This window comes from Heterocephalus glaber, unplaced genomic scaffold (genome assembly GCF_053883595.1).
Source record: "Heterocephalus glaber isolate CG9 unplaced genomic scaffold, H.glaber_assembly_v1.0 deba00000738, whole genome shotgun sequence".
In the NCBI taxonomy this organism is placed as follows: Eukaryota; Metazoa; Chordata; class Mammalia; order Rodentia; family Bathyergidae; genus Heterocephalus; species Heterocephalus glaber.
In genome coordinates this window covers 3,655,573-3,678,673 of record NW_028258161.1, presented here as the reverse complement: position 1 = coordinate 3,678,673, position 23,101 = coordinate 3,655,573, and the positions used below count along the sequence as shown (strand labels likewise).

Sequence of the window (23,101 nt, the reverse complement as noted above, 5' to 3'; positions counted from 1 at the left end):
GTTGGAAGGAAAAAGAAAAGAGAGAAAAGACAACAAAAACTAAAAAAGGAGAGCCAGGGATTTAGCTCGGTGGCGCTGCACCTGCCTCCAAAGAGCAAGGTCCTGAGTTTGATCCCTGGTACAAAAAAAAAAAAAAAAAAAAAAAGAACTACAAAAGGAATATAAAGAAAAATGAGAAGTACCCTAAAAGTGGAATAAGACAAAAGAATATACTGAAGAGGGCCGGGGATTTAGCTGAGTGGTGCTGCCGCCTGCCTTGCAAGCGCAAGGACCCAAGTTCGATCCCTGGTACCAAAAAAAAAAAAAAAAAAAAAAAAAGTACACCAATACAGTATATAGACACAAGAAAATCATATAATAAACTTTCAATTCAGGCTTTGAAACACTGCTCAATCTTTACTAATTTTCCAATCGAAGTCAATTATTATCTTTTGTTCTATTTATACAGAACCATAGTGCTTATATATAATTTTATTATTTCAAGTTTCACACATTTACTTATTTATAACTCTACATCCACTAAATACCTTCCTTGAGCCAGAGGCCAGTTTAATATATGTATATATAGTATATAGTGGGCATCCAGTAAATACTTGCAGAGTTAAGAACAGTTGGTCTGAACACTACTATCAAGGTTTTAGCACAAAACACAGAAAAAGTGCAGGAATGAAGAGGGAGATATATTATTCATTTATTTATATACACTTCTTAAGTATTTGGTATGTCTAGCATGATTTACTTTTTAAACTTACAATTTTAAAATTATTTTTCTTAATTTGGTTAATACAACAAAGAATATTAAGAAATACAAACATGTCCAAAACAAAACAAAAACAGAACTCTTCGTGACCCAGCATCCTTCATTCTTTTTTTTTTCCAGCATGATTCATTCTGATTATAAATAAGTATCTTCTGGCTAAAGGTTATATGGTAGCAAAGTTAGTTGGCCAACTTAAAAAGTCTATGCACTTCTGTACAGCTTGTAGCTAGATGTCTCCCCAAAGCCTGATGCACTCATACCTAGGGAGTTTTGAAGGTGGCTGGATTAGGGTGTGATACAGGGATTAAGGGTGTGATGACAGAATATGGGGGTTGATAAGGGAAGGCCCACCCTGGGTGAGGCTGGCACCACCCAAAAGGCTGGTAGCCTAGATGGGGTATAAGGGCTCTAGAGGCAGGCTGGTTGCCAGGGCTTCTGCTGTCTCTTCCTGCTGCCTTCTGCTGGCACTACCATGCCATGGATTGTTTCTTCTCTGCGATGCCCCTCTGCCATGCCGCCACACTTTAGCTCTATAAACTATGACCTGAAATAAACCTTCTTCCTTTAACATTGGGTATTGGGTATTTTGTCGGAGCAATGAGAAAGCCAACTGAGACAACTTTCAACCTTTTTGTTATCTAAGAGTCACAAGGTTTGGTTATAACTTTACTTACCCACATACCTCAAGAGATCACAGAAACAACAAAGTGACCGCAGTTTGTGTTTTCAACTAGACCAATAAATAACTTTCACTAACCATCATACCCTCTTCTTCATCAACTTCCTAATTCATTTCAATACATGACCACATATAAAATCCTAAAGTAGGTTGATAAAGTAATTCTAATTTTATAAATAACAGCTGAATTTAGTTTTGCATCCCATAGGAATTACAAAATTGCTATTGTTCTTTAGTAACCTTTAAAATGTGTTTATTAAAAATTAATGCTTGGGCTGGGAATTTAGTTCAGTGATTCTGGCGCCTGCCTTGCAAGCTCAAGATCCCAAGTTTGATCCCCAGTACCCCCCAAAAAAAAAAAATTCAATGCTTAATTTCAAAAGACATCTATAAGCCAAAGTACAGCGTGAATAAACACAAAAAAGGACGTTACAAAATTTTAAAAACGAAAGTGAAAAATATATTGGGGAAAGAAGCTTGACAGATTAAAGCAAACATTGTTCTATGGCTGCGCGCTATAAAAACTGCATTTCTACGAGAAACTAGACACATTTATAGCTAAATGGATGCACACTGAGGCAATACTCTTAAGTGAAATAAATAGGACACACATGCGTAAATAATGAATAGTTTCTCTGGTGTGAAAAACTAAAAGTGTAAATAAGGATCAAAATGTATAACTGATATTGTGAAATAGGAAGAAAAGGTCTAAAGGAGCAGGGGAAATGGGAGGGGCAGGGGAAAAGAAAGAAGGGAAAAGAAAAAATATGAGAAAAGGAAAACAATGGAAACAAAGTCTTTGTAAATAGGGAAGGGTGGAGGGGGTGAAGGGAAGGCAGGGGAATAGGAAAAAATAAGAACTGAGATACATCATGTAAAGGTACAAAATCCCAATGATAAATGTAGCTGTACTGTATACCTAAAATGTACTGATAAACTTAATGGAAAAAAATTGCATTTCTAGTTGCCACTTTAATAAATAAGAAAAGTCATTTCAGTGACAGTAATTCAATTCATTTACCTACTTTTAAATATATATACCTACTTTAAGTTAACTTTTCCTCATTTGTTTATATGTGTTTTGTAAAATGTACCTATGGATGTTAATATGTGTCATTAGTCCCTAACTGTGAGAGAGAGGCACAACTCAATGAAGAGGGGACTGCTACCACATATGAATAGTAAAGAGGAATGGACGGAAATCCTTTAGTCTCCTAAAGTTTATCATCCCATTTTCTACTAATTGCCTTTTTTACAAGTGTTACCTCTGCTGATCTGGCTTGGTACTGCTGTGCATCTACAAAGCGAAAAGAACAAATCACTATTAAATATTTTCTTTTCAAAAATACCATGGTGGCCTCTGTTCTTTAATGCACTTATCTATTTATTTATTTATTTGGCCATTAGGGTCCAGAAGTCACTGAGTTAATATTTTAACTGAATAAGGAACACGGTTTTGAGTAAACATACCTCTTCTCGCCTCTCTTCTGTAGAAGGAGTCTTCAGTTCTCGTGCTGTATCATCTTTTGGGTCGAAAAGATAGATGTAATCTGAAGAGTAACTAACGAGAATCTCTTGGCCGTCCTCGCTATAACACAGAGACGTCACTCTACAGGACTTATTGTTCAGATGGGAAGGGATAAAGCGGGCAACCATTCCAGTAGTCCCTCGACCTGCATAATTCCCTAAATCACAAAACACAAAGTTATTTCTAGATTATATAAACTTTTTTTTTGTACTAGGGATCAAACTCGGAACCCTGTGCTTGCAAGGCAGCCGCGGAACCACTAAGCTAAATCCCCAGCCCTAGATTATATAAACATTTTGTTGAAAACATCAGGTATTTAATACACTGACATATGATTATAGTGACACTAAATCATGTTCCAAAAATTCACTTTCAGGTAAATTTTTATAATAGAAAAGCTGACTGCTAATATCTTAAAATGTAATTCCAATTATAATTAGTTTTATCAATAGACTTCAATACAACAGGGAAGAGTACAACTGGCACCTGGTGCCCTGGGGACCCAGAAATGCTAAATTCTAACAATCCCAAAGATGAAAAATCTTGCCCAATTAAGTCTTATCCTAGTCAAAATGTCAAATTGTCTCACTGTTAAGAACAACAATTAAGCCTAGAATTTCATATTACATTATGACTGCTTCCCCTGAAATGTGCCTATGTAACTGACAGAACTCCTCAATCACAGTTCAAAAGAGAAAAAAGCTCATCTGGTAGTACGGCTTGAATCTAGACGTCCCCAAATCCTCACGTGGTCCTAGGTAGGGCTTTTTTGAGGTGGCTGCATGTAGGGTATGTGATACTTGGGTTAAGGGTGCTTGATTACTAATTAGTCCACTGATGCTTTAGCATAGTTCTGGGTATGGGTAATGGGAAGGCCTACCCTGGATGTGGGTGGCACAACCAAATCTCTGCTAGCCTGGATGGGATAAAAGGGAGAAGCAGGCTTGCTGCTGTTGCGCCTGCTGTTTCCCTGCTGCAGCCTGCTGCTGTTGTCTTTGGGCTGCCACACCATGAACTGTTTCTCCCCTGTGATGCCGGTCTGTCATGTGCCACTCTGCCTTAGAACCAGGCAACTATGGAGTTAAACCTCTACAAGCCATGAGCTATAATAAGCTTTTCCTCCTTTAACTTTGGGTGTCAGGTATTTTGCCTCAGTAACAAGAAAAGTAACTCAGATATCTAGTATTCTCATTACAATAATCTATACCCATTTTTACTGACATAGTTCACTTCTGTTCAACTTCATCTTTGTTTTTCACAAAATAAAATACTAATATACTGTCTGTATATTTGATATCTATCTGTACACATGCACACACATACACATAGGTGTATACACATGTGCATGCCTGCATACACAAATCATCTTGGCTTTCCTACTAATGGAAGCTGGTTTTCAATTGGTTACTTCAAAAGTGTTTGGACCCCACAGTGAAAAAGAACTGATTTAAATCAAATTCAGTACTGCAGCTCTATTAACAGTACTTAAGCTAAGCAGCCAAAAACACGTGCTACACATTAATACCTAAGCCACTGTACTTTCTAACTTTTTTCCCCACCATTTTTACTGTTATCCTCTTGACTGAAAAACAGCAGAGTCCTCCCAAAATTAGTGTCTACCTGAAATTTCATAATGTGACCCTGTCTGGAAATAGGGTCTTTGTCAATGTAATTACATAAGGTCAAATCATATGAGAGTGGGTCTTAAATTCAGTGTGACTGGTGTCTTCAGAACAGGATAATGTGGACACCAGCACACACAGAGAAGAACAGCACAGAGGCTGCATCTCACAGACCCAGCCACAGAGAGGACTAGAGCGGGAGAGAGGCAGGCAAGTTTCTCCATCAACTGTGAGACAGCTTGATTTCAGATGTCTAGCTTCCAGAAATGTGAGAGACTCATGTTTCATTGTTATAAGAGACTCATTTAGTGGTAATTTAGTATGGCAGTCCTGGAAAACTAATATACCCAGAATTACAATTTTTTAAAGTGATAAACTGTAAAAGTATCATCGCAGTAAATCTTAAAAAACTTGGTCAAATGCTTTTGGGGGGGGCAATAATCTGTATTTAAAAACATTCTATTTCTTAAAATTTTATAACTAAATAAGTTTTTAAATGGAACATAACATGAGGATTTATTCTCTAAATTGATATGGTCCCTTGTTTTTTCTAACATTATCTCTTTACCTGTAGCTCTTGTTCCCAGCATTCTCCGATCATATATTCGTACTGAGCTATCAGAACAACCAACAGCGAGATAATACGGTACTGGTGGACAAATAGCAACTGATGTGGCAGCACGCCGACAGTTAATTAAAATATCCTAGAAAAGACAATACAATACACCAATTACATGTACCTATACTATACTAAATTTAACTATTTAACTTACTAAATTTAAAACATTTCCCCTTCAATTACAAGAAAACAAGCTTTCTCAGAAATTCTAACTCAGTAGAGACAAATGGGTACAAAAACAATATGGTTTTCTTAATTTAATCTATGTTTTAGTCCTCAATTAGAAACTGTTTTAACATATTCAGCACATGTAAAACCAAGATAAATATACTCAGCAATATCCCTCTTTAGAATCTATCACTATAAAGAAAATGTACTCTTTACAGTTTGCCTAAATTGATTTCTATTACAATATTATATCCCTTGCTTGTGAAGCAATTAAAATAAGAATATATTAAAATACTAATCTTAAGAGATTTAAAGAACAGCCAATATATGAGTCAAACAAAATACATTCTGAAAAGGAACAAATAAAAAATAGCCCAAATATAAAAATAAAACACTAAGCAATTATGCTGATTATCACCTGCCACAAGGAGACAAGAAAGTTGTATTACCACAATTTAAACCCTTTATCAAAACCTTTCATACAATACAGTATTATACAAAGTGACTACTAAATATTTCCATGCTAAAAAATAATAAAAATCGTTAGAAACACAAAAACATTCATACACTACCTATGTAATGGATCACTAAGCCATTAATACCATTAGAAATGCCTCTTATTGGTCCACTTGAGATTAAAGGTAAAAGTACAATCTACCTTCGTCTATAATGTATACTAATGATTATATGATATGATTTTTAAATTTTATACTTTTCTTAACTGGTAAAATCTTTCTCCTTATCAGCTTAACAACAAAGTCATAAACGTAATACAAACCCTGAAACACATATGTCTTAGTATAATGTCAGCACTTACCTTTCTAGAAGCATTAGAAAATATATGTGCTATCACCTCAAAAATATTCTCAAGGTACACTGTTAATTCCATATTATTCTGCCTAATGATTCTAGTCCCTCTTTCTTTTCAATAGCCATGCTTTTAAATTAATTTACCTAAATTTTATTTAACTTATTAATCTCAGAATTCTACCCCCTAATACATAGAATTGATTTCCCAATATCTTTCATAATTTTAAGATTTGTAGTTAAGAATTACTGTTGTTGCCAGTTTTTCTCTACGTTCCCGTCTTCTATTCACTTTTATATGAGACAAATTTTTTAAGAATACATTCACTTCTTAACCCTGTATTCTTCCTTTTATGATGACTTTGTTTAGAAAAGTACAATTAAATCCTACTACACTGTATTTAGAAAAATGAATTTTAATACTAACATTTACTACGAAACTAACAAGTTTCAGTTCACTGCTTTCTGTTTATATAAGCATGTATATATATAAAGCATAAAAACTGATTAAAAATTCTATGTTTAACATTTTTTTAATTTCCACTTTTTATATTCTTTTTCTTCTCTGCTTAAAAATAATCTTGTCATCCCTAAAGCATGAAAATTGTGGTAACTAGCTTAGATAGCACACACTTATCCTGATTATTAGCAATTCTTGGCTTTTCTTTTTGCTACCTTTCAGTAAAAATAGTTTATTTCTTTTTTTTTTTTTTTTTTTTACTTCATAACGATCCAAGAAAAGGCTACTATAATCTAAATAATGTATAATAGATAAAAACCCTTGGGGTTGGTTTTCTGGAGTCTGAAAGATTGAAAGATTTCTCATTCTTTCATAAATTTCAAACAGTATTGAAAAGTAAAATATTGGTAGTAAAGATATGGTTAGCTAAATTTGAATGAAAATGTGAATAAAACAGCATCTTATTTCTTTAAAAAATACTGATTTAAAAGAAAGGGAGAAAAAGGACACAACACTTCTACAAACTTTTATCACTGCTATTTTGGTAAGCCAAAATAATCTCCATGAACAAATAAGATATACTGATAAATTCTCCAGGTCTTTATAATACTATACACCAAAGAATTAGACAAATTTTCAAAAATACATCTTAAATGCACAATTAAAGTCTAAGTTTCTTAACATCATTAACATTAAAATAATTTTATGACAAGATTTTAGCAAAACAAAATTTTAAAAGTTAACACATAATCATATCCTCTAAAGATAACTACCAAATTTAAATTACAGTTATAATTTTTTGCCTCAGTTATTCAAAATTGGATTCTTACATCTTTGCAATCTTCTTTTGTGCAGCTAGTTTTGATGCGCGTGTCAAACCACCTAACAGTTCCATCTTCACCACAGGACAGAAAAGTGTAAGGATCATTTGGTACAGTCATAATCTAAGAGGAAAACAAAAGCACAGGTCAACTGAAGGAAAATTCAAACATGCGGCTCTGAAACACTCTGCTACTATTTCACAAAATGACTTGAGTAAAAGCAACGGAACCATGCATTTTAAGTAGGCATGACTTACACCATGCCATGATTCAAACCAGTACAAAATATACATTAGAAATGTTGAATAGGATTACTTTGACAGTACAATTACTATAACTTCACACAGAAACGTTTAATAATCTTGATGAGCAACACGCTCCCATAGTTATAGTTAAACTATTCAAAACCTAATTTTTATGTTTTCTATAGGTGAATTTATCATTTTATTATGAATATGTAACATTTTCTTCTCTGGTGTTTAAAAAAACTGGGATGCTGAAATGATTTAAGTAAATAAACCAATCACTTAAAAAGAATCTTAAATGGTAGTGACAGTTACACAACAATATAAGTGTATTTAATGTCACTGAGCTATATACTAAAAAATGGATATAATGGCAAATTTGACACTATATAAATTTTAGCACAAAAACTTTTTAACTTTTATTTATTAGTACATATTTGTAGTATGAAATGATTACACCCCTATGGGAGTATCTCCATGTACTGACAGACAGAAAGGGGACAGGGGTTCACAAAGGGCATTAACTGTCTCCTCTCCTCTCCCTCTGGACTAGAAGTAGACACTAACAACTGTGGCTACTTAGTATTCCCGTATGTGGCTTTATGCAACCAACAGTGGAAGGTATGTTCCTATGTTTTAAACACTATATACACAGGAAAGTATTCAGACTCATTAATCATCCAGAAAATACAAGTTACTACCTTAAGAATGGCCACATACCACAAGAATGAAAGACTGTTAATATCAAGCATAGGTGCCTATGTAGAGCAACTGGATGGATAGTCAATGGGAGTGCAAAATAGCACAATCACATGGAAAGCAATGTGTCAGTATCTGCCAAAGTAGATCATTTGCCTTTCTTGTGACTCAGCAATTCCACTAAACTAAAAAACCTGTACACACAGGCACCTAAAGACGGGTACTAGAATGTTCACAGTAGCACTGTGCACATTAGCCAAATACTGGAAACAAAGCAAATAGTCAACAACAGAGTAGAAATGGAAACTGCCAGGGCAGGGAATGTAGCTCCATGGTAAAGTGCTTATCTAGTGAGTACAAGGCTCTGGTTTCAATCCCTGACAATACACATACAAATCTCCTCTAGAAACTGTGATCTTTTCCTAAAATAAAATACTACATCAGCTATAAAAATGAACAAATCACTGCTATGCTCAAAACATGGGTGAATCCAGAAACCTACTATGTGAAAGAAGTCAAACGAAAAACGGAACACATACCAGTCCCATAATATAATTTTCAAAACAGGCAAAACTAATCTCTGCTATTTAAGAGACTATTTTAATGGAGGAAGGCATGGTGGCACAGTGTTTGTACTTCCAGCACTCTAGGAGGCCAAGGCAGGAGGACTGTAAGTTCAAGTGCAGCCTAGGCAATTTAAAGACTGAGACCCTGCTTCAAAATTTTAAAATTTATTTATTTATTTTTAAATTTTTTTTTGTACCGGGGATCAAACTCAGGACCTTGTGCTTGCAAGGTGGGCGCCAGAACCACTGAGCTAAACCCCCGGCCCTTAAAAATTTATTTTTAAAAAGCTGGGGATATAGTTCAGTGCCAAGGCTCTGAATTTAATCTCCAATGTTCCTAAATAAACAGAGTAAGAGAGACTTACTGGTAGTTACCTTTAGGTGAACAGTGAACCTTTGTGTATACAGGGGCCTGTGAGGGCTGTTTCTTGTTTTAAGAATACTGTTCTACAATTGTGTTTTGTAAGAATGTATTAAGTTGCACATATACGATGTGAGCACTATTCTGTATGTGTATTATACTTTTAAAAGTTTAGTTAGAAAACTCACTTTCTATCATAGTGAGTCCTCAAAGATGTCAACATCTAATTATTAGAAACTATGAATATACAATATATCTTCAATTGCCAAAGAAACAATACAGGTGTGACCAAGGATTTCAAGATGGGGAGATATCCTGAATTATCCAGGTGGACCCAGTATAATTCTAAGAGTCCCTATGAGTCAAAGAGGGAGACAAGAAAAGAGAAGACAAGACACTGGAAAAAGTCAAAGAGGAAAGGAGGGCGGGGCAGAGAGAATAGAAGCAATAGAAGGACAGAGAGGGAGAGAGAGATTTGATGATGCTGCACTGTTGACTCTGAAGCAGGAGGAAGGGACCTCTGAGGAATACCTATGTCCTCTAGAAATTGGAAAAGGCAAAACCAGAAGGCACAGACCTGCCAACATCTGCATTTTCGCCCCGTAAGACTCATTTCAGCCTTGAGAATTCCAGAACTATAAGATAATAAATTTGTGTTTTTTTAAGCCACATGATATAGATAACTATTACTTTTGAGCTATTAAACCTAAATGCAGACATGTCTTTTGCTTCCAATGAACACTTCTGCCACCAATACCGTGTAACAAGATTTTGACAATGCAAGAAGAAACTTGCAAAAAGTATACCCAACACAAATGAATGTACACTTCAAGAAAAACAAGACTTTAAACTCATTTCATATCTGTGAAAAATGCCATTTTCCCCCCATCAAGTCAGTAGTGTTGAACTACTGTAAAATGATTTTATTAGTAAGAAATATTTTTGTAATTTGTTGTTGACTCAGTTTGGATGACTTTAGTAAGTCAAAAGGTCACTTTTTACTTTGTATACTCTACAAACCAAATTCTTGTGAGCACGTATTTCCTCTAGAAATTCCTTTATACAAACTGTAATAATGTAATTCTTTCATGCACTTATTTAAAAATGAGTTGCATTCATCACAGTTATAAAAGTGAAGATTCTATTCCTAATTGAGATTAATACTGATTAATTATAATGATACCTTATACAAATGTACATCACTTAAGAACCCTTCCTTACAATATAACCCTCCTTAAGAAGGTGGAGAAAACCATGTTAGAACAGAAGCACTTCCAGAATGGCCAAATGACCACTGAAAATATACTCCTCCATAAAAGCACTGAAACACTGCAAAACTTGTCACAACCAACTTTTTTAGAACTCTGAAAATGAACCAGGGGTTTAAAACAACTCAAGGAACATTTCTTCAGGCAAAATGTCAGAAAATGAGTGACCTTTTTACCTGTGCTATTTTCCTTAACTCCATGGCAGCCCTGAAAACCAACAGCCTTGCATCTATGGTAGTTGTGAAAACCAGCACCTTACCAGGCATGGGCAGTCACAAGGTCAGCTAGAGCTCCCAAAGCTGTCACTATGGAGACTTTTCTCAAGTTCTCTGGAAATGCTCCATTCTGAGGGCTTAACGCTGAACTTACCATGCTGTGACAATAGCCCTTCGCTAAGGATGTGTGTCAAAAATAATCAGCAGTAGGGCTGGGGATTTAGCTCAGTGGCATCATGCCTGCCTCGCAAGTGCTAGGTCCTTAATTCGATCCCCAGTAGCAAAAAACAAAACAAAAAAACACCAAATGTGCTGAGAACTGATAGAAATCGTGTCTAAAAAAGTCAAGGAAAATATAAGAAAGATGTCTCACTAGGGAGACTATTAAAAAGAGATATTATTAAAAACAAGTTAAAATTCTAGAGTTAAAAAGTATAATAACTAAAGAAATATTCACTAGTGGGGCTCAACAGCTAATTTGAAGCGATAGAAGAATGAGTGATTATAAATACTGCACTGGTTGATCAAGGTTATCCAGCCTGAGAAGCAGAAAGAAAAGTGAAGAAAACTGAATGGAGACTCAAAAGACATACCAACATATGCCCATAGAAGTTCCAGAGGAACAGAGACCAAGAGGTAGGATGAATATTTGAAGAAATAACTGCTGAAACTTCTTAAAATCAATTTAAAATATGAATCTATGCATACAAAAAGTTCAATAAACTCCACGTAGGATAAATAAAAGTCAAATTCAAATCTGCACAAATAGTTAAATTATCAGAAGGCAGATGGACAATTTTGAAGAAAAGGGTAAAAATATATTTAGCCTTGCATAAAACCACCCTAAACAGAACTAAAAACTGACTTCTCATTAGACTCCAGAAAAAACAGACGTGGGATGATATAGTTAACAGGGTGAAAGAAAAGATTTCTGATTAATAAGAATTATGTACCAACAAATAATGCTTCAAAAATGAGAGAAAAAAATTAACACACTTCAAAATGAACATTACTAGCACACCTGAGTCACAAGAATATTAAATCCTATACTTAAGGCTAAGCTAAAGGACATTATTAACTCAAAACCACACAAAGAAAGAGCAGTAGTAAAGCTAAAGTATATAAATCAATATAAAATACAGTATAAATATTCTTGTTTCCTGTTTTGTTTTACTGAATTAAAAGATAACAGCAAGAACCATAACAAAATTAAATTATATTCATGCACTTACAATGTATAAAGATGCAGTTGACATTAACAGGGAAAGGAGGAAAGAGAGAAGCTATACTTTAACAAAATTTCTGTGTTCTATGGAATTATCTTGTAGTTAAATTGAATGGAACTGCTACATATTAATTTAGAAATTATAATCCTAAAGTGAGCCACAAAGAAAATAACAAAATAGTTAAAAACAACAACAACAAAACACCAAACCCTACAATTTTTGGCCTTGGTATCAGGATATGTTGACCTTATAAAATAAATTTGGAAGTATTTCCTCCTCTTTAATTTTAAAAAGAGTTTGAGAAGAACTGCTATTAGTTCTTCTCTAAATGTTTCATAGAATTCAGCAGTAAAGCTATCAGATCCTAGATTTTTCTCTGATAGGCCGTTTTCTATAAAATTCAATCTCCTTACTTATTATTGATCCATTCAGATTTTCTATTTCTTCATGATTCAGTCTAGGAATATATTTACTTCTTATACATTATTCAACTTGTAGGCATATAATCATTCATAGCATTCTCTTTTATGATCCTTGTATTTCTGTGGCATTAGACGTAACATTTCTTTCTTCATCTGATTTTCCAAGTCTTCTTTTTTCCTTAGGTTATCTAAAAATCTGTCAATTGTATCTTTTCAAAGAACCAACTCTCAGTTCTGTTGATCTTTTGAATTATTTTTCTAAGATCTAGTTCATTTATTTTTATTCTGATTTTTGTGACTTTTTTCCCTGTGCTATCTATGAACTTATCCTGTTCTTTTTGCAGTCCCTTGAGGTGCAGCGTCAGGTGTTCACTTTCTTTTTATTTTTTTTTTTAATTTTTATTGGTACATTGTAGGTATACAACACAACTACATTTCTCATTGGGAATTGTACCTTTACATAATGCATCTTGGTTCTTACTTTTTCCCCATTCCTAGCCCTCCCTTCACCCCCTCCACCCTTCCCTATTTACAAAGACTTTATTTCCATTTTTTCCATTTCTCAGCATTTTTCCTTTCCCTTCTTTCCTTTCCCCTGCCCCTCCCACTACCCCTACCCCTTTGGACCTTTTCTTCAGATTTTACATTATCGATTATTCATTCTAATCACTGGTACATTTTAGGTATACAATATAATGACATTCATCATTGGAAATTTGCACCTTTACATAGTCTCTCTTGGTTCTTATTTTTCACCCTTGCCCAGCCCTCCCTTCAACCCCTCCATTCCTCCCTATTTACAAAGATTTTGTTCCTATTTTTCCATTTTCTCATATTAATCCCATTCCCTTCTATCCTTTCCCCCTAGCCCTCCCACTTCCTTCCCCTTTGCCCCTTTTCTTCCTATTTCACATTATCTATTACACCTTTTAGTCCTTATTTACACTTTCAGTTTCTCACCCCAGAGAAACTACTCGGTATTTACACATGTGTCTTAAAAAGATCAGACCTCCCAAATTTAAAGACCCAATTCAAAAATGGGTGTCTGAAATGAACAGACATTTCTCAGACAAAGAAGTAGAAACAGCAAATAAATACATGAAAAAAAGTTCAACATCACTGGTCATTCGAGAGATGCAAATGAAAACAATGCTGAGATTCCACTTCACTCCAGAAAGAATGGCTGCTATCATGAAATCAACCAATAACAAATGCTGGCGGGGCTGTGGGGAAAGAGGAACACTGCTCCACTGCTGGTGGGAGTGTAGACTGGTGCAACCACTGTGGAAATCAGTATGGAGATACCTCAAAGAACTAGGACTGCAAGTCCCATTTGACCCCGCTATTCCACTGCTGGGGATCTTCCCCAAAGAACTTAAAGAATCATACCACAGTGATATATGTGCCCCTATGTTCACAGCAGCACAGTTTGTGATAGCTAAAACTTGGAAACAGCCCAAATGCCCATCAACTGGAGACTGGATAAAGAAAATGTGGTTTTTTACAAAATGGAGTACTACACAGCCATAAAAAAAGAGAAATGAGACATTTATAGCTAAGTGGATGGACACTGAGGCAATAATCTTAAGTGAAATAAATAGGACACAAATGTATAATCACTTTCTTCTTAATGTTAGCATTTATTGCTGTAAATTTCTCCTTTACAACTGCCTCTCTGTAAGTTGTGATGTATGTGTTTCATTTTCATTAGTCTCAGCAGATTTTTAAAGTTCTCTTCTGATTTACTCTTTGAAATTACAGGCCAGTATCACTAATGACCACAAATACAAAAATCTTCAACAAAATACTAGCAAATAGAATTCAACAGCAAATTAAAAGAATCATACACCATAAGCAAGTGTTATTTATAATGGCAACACAAAGTTCAATACTCACAAATCAATAAATGTGATACACCACATTAATAGAATGAAGAACAAAAATATGACATCAACCGATGTATAAAAAGCCTTTGACAAAATGCAACATCCTTTCATAATAAAAATTATCAAGGATTAGGTATAAAAGAATGTAGTACCTAAATTTGTTTTTAAAAGGCTGTATATCACAAGTCCACATCTAATGGCAGATATACTCAGCGGTCAAAGTTGAAAACTTTTCCTTTAAGATTAGCAAAAAGACAAGGAGTTCCAGTCTTCCCACTTCTACATCCTAGACAAAGCAGTTAGGCAAGAAAAAGAAATAAAAGTCATCCAAATCAAAAAGGAAGCAAAATCTCTGTCTTTGTAGATGAAATTAACTTATACACAGAAAATCCTATAGATTCCAGCAGAAACTATGAAATGCAACAAAGAAATTCAGTAAAGTTGAAAGATACAAAACCAACATACAATAAAAAAATCAGTTGAAGGCAGGCAGGGTGGCATACACTTATCTTTGGACTCTGGGAGGCCTAGTCTGGAGGACTGGAAGTTTGAGCCCTACGGAGAGCCTGTTTCAAAAAATTTTTTAAAAGGGGGATGGGGTGGGGATGTAGCTCAGTGCTGAGGCCGAGTTCAACTGCCAGTATGAAAAAAAAAGAAATCAGTTGAGTTTCCACATACTACTATAAGTAACAAACTATGCAAAAAAGAAATTAAGAAAACAACCCACTTTTCAATATCGTCAAAAAGAATAAAGTAATTAGAAGTAAATGTACACAGAGAGGTGAGTGATCTAATATAAACTATAAAACACTGATGGAAGAAATTGAAAGGGATGAAAATAAACAAATACAGCACTTTTCTATGGAACAAATGAATCAATGTTGTCAAAATGACCATATTACCCAAAAGATTATACACATTACATATAATCTTTATCAAAATTCCAATGGCATTTTTCAAAGAAATAGAAAAAAATCCTAAAAGTCATATGGAACCATAAAAGACTTCAAATGGCTAAAATAATTTTGATGAAGAAAATTAAAGCTAGAGGCACTACATTTCCTGACTTCTGGTTACATTGCAAAGCTATGGTAATCAAAACATATGGTACTAACATGAAGAGACAGAGCACAGAAAATAGAAAACCTGAAAATAAACCCATACATATGCAGTCAATCAATCTTCAACAGAACTGCAAGAATTCACAATGAGGGGCCAGGGATTTAGCTCAGTGGCACTGGGCCTGCCTCGCAATCACAAGGTCCTGGAGTTTGATCTCTGGTACCAGAAAAAAAAAAAAAAGAAAGAAAGAAAAAGAAAAAATTCACAATGAGGAAAGGACAGTCTCCTCAATGAATGATGCCGGAGAAAATGGATTTTTTTTGGGGGGGGGGGGACTGAACTCGGGACCTTGCGCTCGCGAGGCAGGCGGTGGAACCACTCAGCTAAATTCCCAGCCCAGAAAATGGATTTTGACATGTGGGAAAAATGAAATTAGATCTTATACCACATACAAAAATAACGTGAGTTAATTTTTATTTTTATTTTTCCAATTTTTATTAGTACATTTACAGTACACAATGATTACATTTATCAATGGGGAGTTGGGACATGCACTTAACACATTTAAATTTTTTTCTTCCCTTTTCAACCCCCCTCTCTCCTGGAGTAAATATTTAAATGTAAGTCTTGAAACCACAAAACTCCCAGAATAAGATACAGAGGTAAAGCTCCATAACAACAATCTTGGCAATGATTTTTTTAAGAATACAGACAACAAAAGCAAAAGTAGACAAATAGAAATTATGTCAAACTAAAGTTTCTGCATACCAAACAAAGGAAACAAAACAAAGTAATTGATGTTAACAGGGAAAATATTTGCAAACAATGTATCAGTAAGGGATTAATATCCAAAATACATAAGAAATTCACTCAACAGCATATAAGCAAATAATCTGATTAAAAACAGGCAAAGGACCTAAACAGATGTATTTCCAAAGAAGACATACAGATGGCCAACAGATGTATGAAAAGGTGCTCAACATCACTAATTACCAGAGAAATGCAAATTTAAATCACCTCATACCTGGTATGATTACTATTACTAAAAAGACAAGAAATGCATGGTGAGGGGGCAGAGAAAAGGAAACCCTTATACATTGTTGGTAAGAATGTAAATTGGTATAGGCAGTATGGCAAATAGGAAGATCCTCAAAAGTGAAAAGTAGAACTACTTTAAAATCACTATCTCCAAGAAATATCTGCAGCCCTATGTTCATCACAGCACTAGTCACAATGGCTAACCTACAGAAATAGCCTGTCTACTAATGGATGAATGGAGAAAGAAAATGTGGTATGTGTCTCTGTGTGTACATGAATAAATGTAAATAATAGAATATTATTCAGTCTAAAAAAGAGAAATCCTAACATTCTTAACATCATGGATGACTACGGGAAACACAGTGCTAAATGAAGCAACATACAGACAGGTTCATATTTACATCAAAAAGGATAAATCACTTAAGAATTGATTTAATCAAGGAGCCAAGAGAACTCTACATGGAAAACTACAAAACACTACTGCAAGAAATTTTAAAAAGACAAATAAATGGAAAGACATTCTGTGTTCATGGAATAGAAAACTTGATACTATTAAAATGTCCATGCCTCTACAAATCTCATGTAGCCCCTATCAAAATCCCAGTAACACTGTTTGGAGAAAAGGAATCTTAATATTTATATGGAATCACTAAGGACTTCAAATAGCTATAGTAATCCCAAAAAATAACAACAAAGCTATAAGCAAACACTTCTTGGTGTCAAGACATACTAGAAAGCTACAGTAATCAAAACAGTATGGTCTTAGGCTAGAGACAGATATGCAAGCCATATTGGCACAAACCTATAATCCCAACTTGTTGGAAGGCTGAGGCATGAGATCACAAGTTCAAGGTCAGCCTGGCAATTTAGCAATAAAATAAAAAGGGCTGGATATAGCTCAGTGTTACAGTGCTTGCCTAACATATGCAATGCCCTGGGTTCAATTCCCAGTACCACCAAGACAAAGCACATCAGACACCGATCAATGGACCAGATTAGGGAATCCAAAAATAAGCTCTCGTGTATATGGTCAAATGATCTTTGACAAAATCACCAAGAATACACCATGGGGAAAGAACAGTCTTTTCAACAAACACTGCTGCTGGGAAAAGTGTATTTCCATACACAAAAGAATCAAGTTGGAGTCTTACACCATATAAAAACAATGAACTTAAAATGAATTAAAGACCTAACCACAAGACTGAAAGTATATAACTAGAATGAAAAAAGGGAAAACCTTCACAACATTGGATTTGGCAAAAACCTCTTGGCTAAGATCCAAGGAATACAGTCAACAAAAGAAGAAAATGTGGGACTATAACAAACTTAAATTGTCTAGCAAAGCAAATAAATCAATAAAATGAAAAGGGAACCTATGGAATGGTCAAAAACATTTAGAAATTATGTATCTGGGGGCCAGGGATTTAGCTCAGTGGTTTCGCCGCCTGCTGCGCAAGCACAAGGATCCAAGTTCGATCCCCGGTACCCGCTCCCCCCCAAAAGAAAAGAAATTATGTATCTGATGAGAAAGTTAATATTCAGAGTGGGCCAAAGTGTGTGGGGGGTTCCAAATTAGCATGTTATCCCAGTTATAGTTAAATGAAGAAAAAAAGACCTCTGTGGATAATACACTTTTTATAATCAGTTGTTGGGCTTCAAATCCAAAGCGATCCCACAGAGCACAAAGACATTTTTAGGTTACACATTGTGCACATTCCTTTCAAGACCAGATCACCCGGCTTTCATATCCAAAACATGGCACACAGCATTCCAAGAAGGTAGCAGAAACAAAGTAAATAAAAAGTGGGAGATGGTATTAAGAGAGAAAACTAAAAAGTAGAAAGCACATAGCTAGGGGTATTGCTCAGTGGTACAGCACTTGCCTCGCATGCGTAAGGCCCCAGGTTTGATCCATCCTGACTGAGGCTTCCAGCAAAAAGTAAAAATTTGAGGATGGATGGGAAACAAAATCCAGCTCCATGCTATTCATATAAGAACACATAAGGATATAGAAAAACTGAAATTCAAATGTTGGAAGACGATTACCACATTAACGGAAACAATGAAAAGTCAGTAATTTGATATAAAATTATAAACAAACATTTTAAAAGAGTACTTTGTAGTGTAAGCAATCTTTCAGAATCAAATAAAAAACTAAAACTGAGTCTTAAATTCATACCGCCTCACTAAATTTAGCTCAGGGCTTGAGCTTATGAACATCCAACAAAAACCTGGTTCTTTAGACTCCTGTAGTAGTATTCCTTCTAATACGAAAACCTGATTAAGTGCTACGATCTGGATATGATTTGAGAGTGCACCCAAGGCTTTATATGTTGAAATTTTTGCTCAAGCAACCACCAATCCATCTTACAGAAATATATCTTGCATCTTATTTAACTTGATCTACAAGTCTACCAAGATAAATTTTCTCACTTTGCTGACATCTAACTCGTCAAGAATTTCTATGCATGAATGCATACACACGTGCATTTACACATTTATACAAAAACACATTTACATATACCTAATAATACAATCATAATGCTGTACCTCATAGGTAGTTCCATAATGGCACGTAAACTGGCACTGTCTGTTGGTTTCCGCATCTTGCTCAACATTAGTATAAAATATAACTCCATCTCCAGAGCAGGATACAATCTGCTTATCATTTGTGCATGGTAAGAACTTTGCACTAAATATATTTGCTCGATGGCCAGAACGAATTGTTGTCAAAACCTAGAACATACAAAGTAAGTAGTTCATGGTAACTTATTTTTTCCCAGGAAGAAATATTCATATTTAATATACTCATAGCCAGTAATAAATTCTCATTAACAAGTCTCATTTCAAAAAAAAGACTATCATTCAATTCCAAATTATTATAATTAGGGAAAGATCCGAACCTCACATATTTTCCTTTTGTTCCCTCTCAAATGAGAAGACTGAATATCATCAATTGAAACAGTGCCATGAAAACCAAATGGGTGTATTTCTACCTATTTGGCTTATTTCACTCACTCATAAAATATTAGTAAATAAGAAAGAACTATTTAGACTTTTGAAATTGACTGTATACTAAATGATTAAGTTATTCCCTTTTAGATTGAAGACCCAAACTGAATTTAAATAGTTCATAATCTCAAAGTAGTGAAATGGTACAGATAAGGAAAGAGCAAAAGCCCCAAATCCAGTTCCTTAACTGTGTTCAAAAGATCAGAATTACTGTGACAGAAATACACTTTAAAATTAGTATTTTAGCTGGGGCCAGTGGCACAGGCCTGTAATCCCAGCTACTCCAGAAGCTAAATTAAGAGATCACAAGTTTGAGGCCAGCCTAGGTAACATGACCGTATAAAATAAATTTTTAAAAAGGGCTGGGGAGGTAACTTAGTGGTAGAGTGCTTATCTAGTTTGTGCAAGCCCCTGGGCTCAATCCCTAGCACTGGAACAAAAATTAAACTAAATATTTGTAACGCGCATTGCGGTTAAAGACCTAATTTGCCTAATAGTGCTTAGAAGTTGAGAGGAAAAAAAACCAACAAACATTTTTTTTTAACGGGCAACAATCCCAAACAGACAATCCATAGATACACAAATATACCTTAAAAATGTAACACAAATTTTATTCATAGGTGAATTGCAAATTGAAATTACAGGAAGGTTCTAATTCTCCCTAATAGACTGGCAAGAATTCAAATGACTGACAACTAAGAAAGGCCATGGGAAACCAGCTCTCCCTCACTGCTGAGAGCAGGGCTAAAGGGCTCCGGAACTCACAAAGAAGCTGTGCTAACCTCTGGCCAGACAAGTCTATTTCTAGGTCCTCATTTTTTTTTTTTTTTTTTGGTACCAGGGATTGAACTCAGGACCTTGCACTTGTGAGGCAGGCACCAGAACCACTGAGCTAAATCCCTGGCCCTATTTCTAGGAAATTACCCTAAAGACCTAACTCCAACAATACAAAAATAACATATGCACATGGTTATTTACTCAGTTATGATGTATAAAAGCAAAATATAAGCCTAGCTGAATAAATTATGGCACCTCTTCCCAAAGGGTATGCAAGGCAACACAAACTGAGCAGGAATATTTATTGTGCTTTAAAAAAACAAAAACAGGGATGGATCAAAGCACAGACATAAAGTTGGCTTGATTATGTCCTATGGAACAAATCTGTGACAATTTGAACCTGAAAAAGACAGATCATTACACACTGAATAAAAGTAAAAACCTGTAAGTCCGCAGCAATTCTTTCTGAAGATGATTTTCACAAGCATGTTGCTGTATGTAATTTGCATCCTGAATGTCACCCAGAGGGGCTTATGCTGAAGGCTTGTTTCCCAGGGTAGAACCAGCGGGAAGTGGGGGAACCTCTGAGAGGGGCATAATGCACCCTAGAAGGTGACTGTGAGACTCTGATTTTCCTTTTTCATTACTTCCTGGTCATGAGGTAGGTGGGTGGTTTTACTCTACACATGCTTTTTCTATAATGTGCTGCCTTATCACAGGCCCAAAGGAATAGAGCCAACCACATATTCTGAAATTTCTGTAAGTGGGAGCCAAAATAAACCTCCTCTGCTTTTATTTGTCGTGGTTTTTAAGACAGGTTTTCCTTATGTCATCCAGGTTGGCTCTGTACTCACAATCTAGCCCAAGATGGGGTCAAGATTGTGATCTTCCTGTCTCAGCCTCCCAAGTGCTGGGATTACAGGCACTACCATATCTGTACTGCCTTTCCTTTTAGAAGTTAGGCATCTCGGGTACTTTGCTAGCATGACAGAACCACAAATGTAAATAAATGCAGAAGCCAGGGATGGTACAACTCAGTACAGCAAGTTTTAAACAAATAAAAGGTCCTAAATTCAATCTCTACTGCAACTAATCAATCAAATGTAGAAAAGATGGCAATTTTTAAAATCATTGCTTTAAAATGGGCATGAGGTGGATGCCTGTAATCCTAGCACTCTTGAGGAGGATCACAAATTCAAGCCCAGCCTAAGCAACCTAGTGTATTAGTGTCAGGCCTGGAAGGAAAAGGCTGTTACAGAACACCATGACCTGCCCCTGTGCGCTGGCGGGAGGAGCTAGTACAAGGCACTCACCTGCGTAAAAGACCACCACAAAACATGACGCCCCACCCCTTGGTTCCAAGAAGCACAAAAAGAGCTACCCAGCTCTGGTTCCAGGAAACCACCATAGGCTACTGTGAACAATGCCTGACAACTGCCTAGAAACCACTTTCCTGCTTAAGTCTATCCTCTCTTCCCACCCTATCAGAGTTAGCCCATTTGTTTGCACCTGAATAAACAGCTTCCTTTGCTCTCACAAGGCAAGCCCAGGTGGTTTCTTTGCTCTCTGCTTCTTCAATACAATTAGTCACTGCTTACAAGAGCTTGTGGGGCTGGGGCAAGGCTCCTCAAAAGACTGCACATGCTCTGAATCAGATTTAATGCAGGACACAGAAATTTACAAGACTGTCTTACAATGGCCACCCACAGAGTCATATGTAGAACAGTGTAAAGATCTGTTCACATGCTACAGATCCAAAGGATCCAGATGAAGGCCTGGAGCCCACCGCAGTGTCCCATACCAGTCCGCATTAGAAGGCTGAAGGGTTGGTGCTAGAAGCTAGAGTCTGTACTCGTGGGCCAGAGGCCCTTGCTGGACTCGGAAGAATCTTTGCCAAAAGCCAGCAGACAACACCCAAGGTGAAGGTGATGACCTGAGCTCCTCCAAAGAGAACAACAGCCATCCTTGGCGACGTCGACAGCCAAAGCTCTTCCAAGGAAAATCAGCTGAAATCCTTCCCTCCTCTCCTGCTTTTATATCATTCAGAGGACAATTCTTAAAGTGGGTCTTCCTTGCCCAGAACCATGCTGACTCAATTCAACTGGGTGTTCCCCACTCAAGCTGACAATTAACCAATTAACCACCACACTTGCTGAGACTCTCAAAAAAAACTTTAAAAAAAGGCGGGGACTGTTGCTCAGTTCAAAACCCTTGGGCTCAATCCCCAGTACCACCAAAATGAAACAAACAAATCAATCACTGTTTTTAAATCACATTATAAAAACTGATTCGGGTAATGATCATTAATATGAAAACCACTAGAGGAAAGACTCTTTTACATGGTCTCAACATACCACTTCACAGATAGTTTATTAGTTACAAAGGGCAGCCCAAGGGAGGAGTCAGACTCGTCAATAAGGGAACAGACTAACATCATGTACCATAACACACCTCGTGGGGAATTGCTACCAAAACTGTTTAATCTGGATCTACTCATAGGAAAAGAACCAGACAAATCCAGATTGAGAGACATATATAAAACAACTACCCTGACATGTCAGTATCATGAAATACTAAGAAAAATTAAAGTGAAACCTTTATATAAGCATTACAGCTGGGCATGGTGGTGCATGCCTGTAATCCCAGCACTTGGGAGGCGGAGGCAAGAGGACTGCAACAAGTTTGAGGCCAGCGTGGGCTACATAGTGAGTTCAAGATCAGTCTGAACTACATGGTGAGACCTTGTCTCAAAAGAAAGGCAAGAGGGACTGGGGATTTAGCTCAGTGGTGCCGCCGCCTGGCCGAGTTCAATCCCCAGGGACCAAAAACAAACAAACAAACAACAACAACATCAAAAAAA

General features: G+C 36.0%; 1 protein-coding gene across 33 annotated transcripts in view; it reads right to left on the bottom strand.

Annotated features, from left to right (window-relative positions):
• Dcaf6 (DDB1 and CUL4 associated factor 6) overlaps positions 1–23,101 on the bottom strand; it is a 144,954-nt gene that overhangs the window by 75,430 nt on the left and 46,423 nt on the right. For 24 of the 33 annotated variants that reach the window (XR_015449495.1, XM_087206855.1, XM_087206870.1 and 21 more), the window contains 4 exons: positions 19,003–19,188; positions 7,474–7,587; positions 5,158–5,293; positions 2,910–3,124 (listed from right to left, as the gene is read on the bottom strand). Coding sequence is in view for 32 of the 33 variants with exons in the window: in XM_087206855.1 (XP_087062981.1) it covers positions 2,910–3,124; positions 5,158–5,293; positions 7,474–7,587; positions 19,003–19,188 (651 nt within the window). In the remaining variant the exon portion in view is untranslated. Of the gene's footprint in view, positions 1–2,909; positions 3,125–5,157; positions 5,294–7,473; positions 7,588–14,504; positions 14,634–18,335; positions 18,472–19,002; positions 19,189–23,101 lie in introns of those variants that run through there. The other 9 variants (XM_021244643.2, XM_087206865.1, XM_087206873.1 and 6 more) reach the window with 7 other exon arrangements.